At 43.4% G+C, this 7,536-nt stretch overlaps 2 protein-coding genes across 2 annotated transcripts; both read right to left on the bottom strand.

Moving 5' to 3' along the window:
* Positions 1 to 2,034: 2,034 nt before the first annotated feature.
* Positions 2,035 to 3,023, bottom strand: LOC102717772 (17.8 kDa heat shock protein-like). Its single transcript, XM_006647723.3, has one exon. It carries the CDS (start codon positions 2,782 to 2,784, stop codon positions 2,284 to 2,286), a length of 501 nt encoding a protein of 166 aa, XP_006647786.1. The 5' UTR covers positions 2,785 to 3,023; the 3' UTR covers positions 2,035 to 2,283.
* Positions 3,024 to 4,986: 1,963 nt separating this feature from the next.
* LOC102707469 (uncharacterized protein At1g26090, chloroplastic) lies at positions 4,987 to 7,531 on the bottom strand. The gene is made up of 7 exons (XM_006648916.3): positions 7,228 to 7,531; positions 6,845 to 6,988; positions 6,658 to 6,732; positions 6,389 to 6,576; positions 6,138 to 6,303; positions 5,657 to 6,058; positions 4,987 to 5,553 (listed from the first exon to the last, which is right to left on the bottom strand). Exons 1-7 carry the CDS (start codon positions 7,405 to 7,407, stop codon positions 5,422 to 5,424), a joined length of 1,287 nt encoding a protein of 428 aa, XP_006648979.1. The 5' UTR covers positions 7,408 to 7,531; the 3' UTR covers positions 4,987 to 5,421.
* Between the last annotated feature and the right edge of the window lie 5 nt (positions 7,532 to 7,536).

The following is a 7,536-nucleotide window of genomic DNA, read 5'->3' as shown; positions in this document are numbered from 1 at the left end:
AATTTGGTTTGAAAACAGTTATGGTGTTGATGTGAGTGTGTGTGACTAATGTTGGTCAGGTTACGATATCTATGCCCGGAAACGGTTTGTTTGTCTTTATGTGTGCAGGTGACTTGAGGTCAACTGTGGTCAATGGTAAGGACCATGACTAAGTTCAGGGAGGAACCGAGGTCTGGATGGTCAGGATGGACCATGACTAGGTTCAGGGAGGAACCGAGGTCTGGATGGTCAGGATGGACCATGACTAGGTTCAGGGAGGAACCGAGGTCTGAATGGTCAGGATGCCATGTGACATGGTTAGACTAGAGTCGTAATTCTTGGAGGTCAATATCGGTCAACGGCAGTATGATCGTGACTAGGCTCAGAGAGGAGTTGAGGTCCAGACGATCAAGAATGCCGGGTGACGATGTTGAATACGAGATGACACATGATGGAGGAACACCGTGAGGGATGGAATCATAACAGGTTTCACATATTGTATGTGTAAGTGCAAGAAGAAATTAGGAGAAAAACGGGTTGGAAGTTAGAGATTAATTGAGAGAGATATGTGTGCTACAGTTCGCATGGTACAGTACAACCGAGGCACTGTAGCACGTTGGGTCTCCTGTAGCATATACGGTATACGTACGGTGCAGCGGCAGCATGGTGGAGTTGGTTTCGGCGCAGGAGTTGCTTTCGGCCTGTGAGCAAGGAGACGGATCGGCTACGCGGCAAGGCAGCCGACGGGTTTGAGTCCGGTTGGATCCATGTGCGTGCGGCTGCGTGGGTCTGCAGAGGAGTTCGGTTCAGTCTTCGTGCGGCTGCGAGCGTGCGAGGCCAGAGTAGATAGATTTATCTTGTTATAAATAGGTATCTAAATAGGTATTGAGTGGTATGTTTTTGGTGTATTTTTTTTGAGAGATTTAGTTGTTGATGGTAAATCAATGATTTTGAGAGTGTTGTTGGTGCACTTTGTAATGGGATCATTCGATCTGCTTTTTGTGCTTTTATCTACTGGTGATTTTCTAAATCTCGACGATCTGATCGGCGGTACAGGAGCGACGCGATTAAGTTAATCTCAGAAGCGGCATAAACAGATTGGCGGCGGCATATGAGCGGTGTCATAGGTAATATCAGGAACGACGTAACCAGAGGTAATCTTTTATTTCCGCTAGAAGATTTTTGGGTTTTGGTTCTACCTACCATTCATCCCCCTCTGGTAGACGTGGTTAACTCCGTTTCGATCCTACAGATTTATGTATTCTACTTCCAGTATCATAGTATAAATTGATGTTTTCTTCGTCCTAAAATAAGTTTATTTTTCAGCTTTTGATACCATGTTTGACTCTTTGTCTTATTTGAATTTTTTTGTGATTAATATTTTTATTGTATTAGATGATAAAACATAAATAATATTTTACACAGAATTATTTTTTAAGTTTTTCTAGAAATTTTCTAAAATAGACGGTCAAACGTTGGACACAGAAATCGAAAAATGATTTTTTTTATGGAGGTATTATCTTGTAAACATGATATGATTCATTCTATTAGAAAAGAAAAAGAAAACCAAACATTTACAATCATTTCTACCGTCGATAGAGACCACAGCGAAGTCACACACTTTTTTCCTAACAAAACGCCCCAATACCTGAACCTGAATCTGATGATGCCACGAGGAACTGATGAAATCGCTTTGCCTGCCTGCGAGGTCAGTACCAGCGAACAGTGGTTATGCGGCAACTTTATGCAGCCGGATAGCGTTGCGAGGAGCAAATAATTCCCGGGGAAAAGGACGGCGCCACCACCACCGCCGCCGCCGCCGCGGCCGTGAGGGGTTCGCGCATCGCGTCACGGCAACCGCCTCGGCGTCTCGCTCTCGCTCTCGCGCTTGGCCCGTACGACAGCGCGGTGGCCTGGACTGTGCCTGCTGTTGCTGGGGCTCGTCATGAGAGCATGGCCGGGAAATGGTGATAGCTAGCGACGAACCGCGTTCACTGAGCCGCTACCTAACTACACTAGTAATAACATTTAACGCATAATCATCTCGATCTCAATCTCATTATGAATTAATTACGATGAAGAAGACATGATGGAAGTCTGAAATGGATTGTGTTGCAGAGGAGGCAGTAGAGGATAGTAGTCACTGTCACTAGTCACAACCAAACCACAAGCACACGGAGATCACTACAGAATTGACCATTTCACCTATTTACTACAATTGTACGAGCGCACTCGTGCAGCGCGCTGGCGCGGCGACTCCCATGGCGGCGAGAGCGCGTGGTTTTTTAGGAGGGCCAGTTGGCGTCACGGCCAGAACCGGCAGCACACTGGCTTGCCATCGTCGCCGGCCGCCTTGCCGTGGCGCAGCTTCTTGCCGACTCCCTTCCGCTTGGGCACGGTCACCGTGAGCACCCCGTCCGCCATCCGCGCGCTCGCCTTGTCCGCGGCCGCGTCCTCCGGCAGCCGGAACTGCGTCACGACCGCTCGTCGCCTCCCCGCGGCGCCGGTGGCCCTCTCCCTGCAGTGCCACCTCACGGCGTCGCCGTCCTCCTCCTCCTCGCCGCCGGCCTTCCCCGTCTCGCCCACGCCACTGCCGTCCTCGTGTTCGCCGCCGGCGCGGACGCGCAGGATGTGGCCGTCCACCACCTCGACGGCCACCTGCTCCTTGGCCAGCCCAGGGAGGTCCATCTCGAACACGTGCGCCCCCGGCGTCTCCCTCCAGTCCGTCGGTGGCCGTGCTTCACCGACGCCGGTGGCGTCGGGGAAGAACCTGTCGATCAGCATCCGCGAGAGCGCCAAAGACATGACGATCTTCTATTCCAGATTAGCTTCGCGTGAATCTTGCAAATCTTACTCCGAGGCTTGGCTGTACCGAACGAGCACCGTGCGTGCGCGGATGCTCCTCTCGTCGACGTCTTTATAGGCGCCGGCACGGTGGCGCGAGAATGATCGAGAACGCGAGCATTGGCTTCTCCGTCTGATTGCATCCGGGCGCGGGAAGTCGTCGCAGACTCGCGGCGAGAACGGGATTTTTCTGGAAAATCTCTCGCGTGTCCTTCGAGGAGGAACGGGTCCGAAAGGGCTATTTAGGGCCCGCTTAGTTCTCAAAATATAGGGTCCAAAAGTTGGGTCCGTCTATTAACACCAAAAGTTTAAAAATTTTAATTCTATCGCTTAAATCCGGTCAATGCCATTGGACGGTAATTTGAAGGTATGTAGACAAGTTAAAAATCCTATACACGTCCTCTCCCCCAAGTCCCCATACATTACGCGCGTGTTTGACAAAATAAAAAAAATTTGATCAATAGCAAAAGTGCCAAAAGTTCTACTGCTCGTGGTTTCTCTACAGATGTCTTGTGTCTTGTATTCTTTCTTAAAAGTTTATACAAATAATCAACGTTTATACATAAAAGTTTATGTATTCAACTATAATTCAGAAAAGGATTCGGTTTCCAGTTTTAAATCCATATGTTTATGTATCTATATCAAAAAATCATAGGTACAAAGTTAAAAGTTTATAATAAGTAAGGTGGTCGCGTGCTTGGTCTCTACGCGAACGTTCGTTGAATAATAAACCCAGTGGAGTAAATCCGAGGGATCGACGACAAAGATAGCTCCACGCATTCTGTTAAGTCTCTAGTAAGCATGTAACTTAGTAATTTTCACTCTCATATTTGAGTTTTGCTTATACTTATACACCAAAATTTAAACTTAGATTGAAGTTGACTTTGGAATTTTTTTATCATAGTTTTTTTCAGCTTTTACTTTTAGCCCGATAAAAACACGTATATAATAATATAAAAGTTTTATTCATAAATTACTTTTCGTTTGCAAATATGCCGTTTGGCTTTCTTCTTTTCCAATAGTTGGGAGATTTAGACAGATTTTCAGTGCTGATTTATTCTGTATTCTGCAAAGGCCACTGCCAAATCTTGCTCCTTTTACAGGTTATGCAACAAACGAAATAACGAAAATTGCCACAAGTTCAAACCTATCAGGTCTAAATCTATGGTAATATTGAGATAGTTTGAAAACGAGTGACTGCGTTTCCTCCAAATGCCTAAAATTATCACACTAATCACAGAAAATAATAAATTCTGATCGTTTAATTGCAATTGGTCTAAATTATACCAATCGTGATTGGTAGATAATAGTTGTATAAGAATATGTGTATATAGTTATATATCTATAGAAGTATAATATTTTTAATGGAATTTTCATATGATTTATAGGATTGGCAAAGGGTTTTCATTGGATTCAAAGTCCTATAGAATTTTTGCTACATCCTTTGATTTATAGAAAGAGAAAGGGAACTTGCTAAGAATTGCATTTGGGTTAATAGCTAAATTTATCCTTCAAATTTCACCTAAGACTCATTTTGGTCCTTGACATTTCAATCTATCCATTTTACTCCTTCAAGTTTTAACTTTAGTTCAAACTCATCTTTGGACCCACTTATAAAGCACATGATTAATTATAATCAACATATTTCTTGATAAATGATTCTTATACCCATCATTCACATATGTAAGAAAAAGGAAAAATAATATGCCTCACTATCTATGCAGCAGTAAAACTATGTTTTTAGGAAATTCCATGCACCCAACTTTCTATAGACATACATCCAAAAAATATATGACAATATTTTTAAATAAAATTTGTGTACAATGAATTTTTGCATAGGTGGGTAATACACGGTGACTTATGTAAAAATAAAAAATAATTATTTACTTTCAAGGTATGCGGTAAAGCTAAACTCCTCATGTGCAGTTGCTGAAATAATGAAGAGTACATATACAATGCTACCTATTTTTTCCCTAGTATATGCAATTTCAAGATAAGGACAAAAGAGACATTTTCTAATACAAATATTGGGTGTGATTATCCATATGGCATGTTATGTGGATCAATGATGATTTTAAACCAAAACAAATACACAGAGGACATATATGGACAAAATGAAAGCTCAAGGACCAAATTGAACCTTTGATAAAAATTAAGGGATGAGATTGAGTATTCACCCATTGCATTTCTATGCCTCACTTTCATAGGAAAAAAAAAAGAAAGAGATACGACCTCTTTGTAAACATTCCTTGTTTTTCCTAAGGCACTATCAAATGCCTCATGTCATGTGTTTTTTGATTCCTGTAGGACTAAAGAAACATACTACTTTAATTCCTCTAATTTCCTACTCCTACGTTTTTTTTTCTATCCTACAAATCAACGGGGGCTAAGTTATATTCAAATCCAATTATACCTTTTGAATCTAATGTATAAAAAATATATTTGAATACATAGAAATATGAACTGCATTAGTATATCAAACCCAATTCAACAAGCCTCGTGCAAAATTGTGCCGTTTTTTTTACCAGTTTGAGTCTTCTGACAGGCAGGCATTACTTCATCTTCAGGTTCCCGCTGTGCTGCTCACTGGACGCACTGCTACCGGATGGTAACAATTAGGTTCCTGTCGACGAACTTGGCACCCCCAACCTTGCCTTGCATCGCCTGTGGAAGCTTTACGACACGCCTCTGGTCGCCGGCTTCAATCAATAGTTCTGATCCACCTCTGTACTGCATTTTTCAGACAAAACAATAAACAGATTGTCAACAATAGAGATGACTAGTACTCAGATGAGGTGTTCCTTTGTCTCAAGAAAGAGAGTAATTGCCTTACTTGGTATAGTTTGATTTCAGACTTATCAAAGCCTGGCATGAAAAGGGTCACCGATTTCTGGACAGAATCAAAACTAACTGAAGGATATAATTTGTTGCTTGTATTCCTCAATAACTCTTTTGTATTTTGGCTCAATGAGTTCAGGGTTCTACTCCAATCTGCTGAAGATTCGGTTGGCAGAAATGGCAGAAAAGAGAAAGGCAATGGCAAGAACTTCTCCGCAACTCCTTGGTGCATTTCAGAAGGCTGTTCAGTATAACCGAATGCTCCACATATATTCCCACCAGCTTGAGTGGTACAACCCCAGTATCGCAATGCAGATGATACAGAGATTGATCTTCTAGGATCCATGATGAGGAAGCATGAAAATTTTGAGGGATCGGCAAACCAAACCGATATTTTCTACAAAATTTAATAAATTTTAGCTAATTAGTTGAACAAAAAAACTAGCAGCACAAAGGAATTAAATCAGGTAATTAACCTGAAGAAGTTGTTCGATATCATTCCATAACTCTGAACTCAGTTTTCCTTCACTAGTTTTGCCATTTGGCCTTGCAGAATCATAAATTAGTCTCATCAGGGAAGGAGAAGCCAGTCTTCCAATGTCAGTCTTGTCTGCTAGATCTCTCACATACCTCAAGTAAGATCTGTCTTTTGTGTAGCATCAGCATTAAGTTTAGAGACTGTATCCTGAGGGAAGGGAAGGTGAAGTTGAGCAAGGAAGACCTATACCTCACCCTCTCAGTAGCACCAATCAGCCGTAGAATTTCCTCTGTATTGTTGCAGTCATATACCACCACATCAAATTCCTCTTGTGAACTATTCTTTTGAGTTGAAAAGAAGTTAAGTAGCTTCTGAACAGCTAACACTGAGCAGACCGAGTCCATTCCAGGTAAAACTCCAAGTTCCTCCCCTACAACCTATGCCATGAAAAAACATCAATCCCGATGACTGCATTATCCTCATGTTCCATACATAATACAGCAGTGTTAATTACCTACCGCCTCAAGGACCCCTTGAGTAAGATTGATCTGTGCATCCACTTTCTTCAACCGATCAAGGGGTTCAAGCAGCATCTACAATTTAACATTAACATTCTTCAGCATTAGGAGTCAGAACATATTCCAGTGTATGATGCAACTACAGCAGATACATAAAGAGGCTATCACATTCCAGAGAGTATTTTACTTTACTAGTTTCCAGCTTAATGGTGGAAAGATTGGCGGCGCATTCGGCCAGCGAGTTACCGATCTTACAACCCATCAATTGCTCAGCAGTGGGATCTTGGGACTGTATGACCAAGCATGTCCTCAAGCCTTCACTTGCATAGTACTGAAACGTGGAGAAGAACAAGTTAAAGGCAATTCTTTCATGGACCAACATTGAGGGAAGATGATTTATACAGCCCAATCAGAACGAGTTCAATATTTCTCCGATATGAGCAACCCAAGTAGTTTAACCTGATAGCATGCTACATTGTATTCTGTTCAATTCTTGGAGCAGCACGGGTGATGCTTGATACAGATAATCGATGGAAGGAAGGCGAACGATGGAGAAGTAAAGATTTTTACCTGAGCGGCAACGGCGGCCGCGGTGGTCTTCCCTGAGCCGCCCTTCCCGAGGAAAGTCACCAGCTTGGGAGGAGCAGTAGCACCGGCGGAACAGGCGATGACCAGACGCCGCCGGCTGCGGCTTCCCGTGCGGGGAACGGCGAGGATTTGGCTCACCGAGGCGAGCAAGGAGGGCGCCATCCACACTACCCCGTAGCTTTCCTCGCGATCCGATTGGGATTTGGGGTGTTCTCCTCCGGCCGCGCGTACGGGCGAGCCGCCTCGGCCTCTCGCTGCTTCCGCAGTTTATAAAGTTTTGGGCTTTTCTTT

This window comes from Oryza brachyantha, chromosome 2, assembly GCF_000231095.2.
Source record: "Oryza brachyantha chromosome 2, ObraRS2, whole genome shotgun sequence".
Lineage (NCBI taxonomy): Eukaryota > Viridiplantae > Streptophyta > Magnoliopsida > Poales > Poaceae > Oryza > Oryza brachyantha.
Note: the sequence above shows the minus strand (reverse complement) of the source record. Positions and strands in the feature narration are given on the sequence as shown.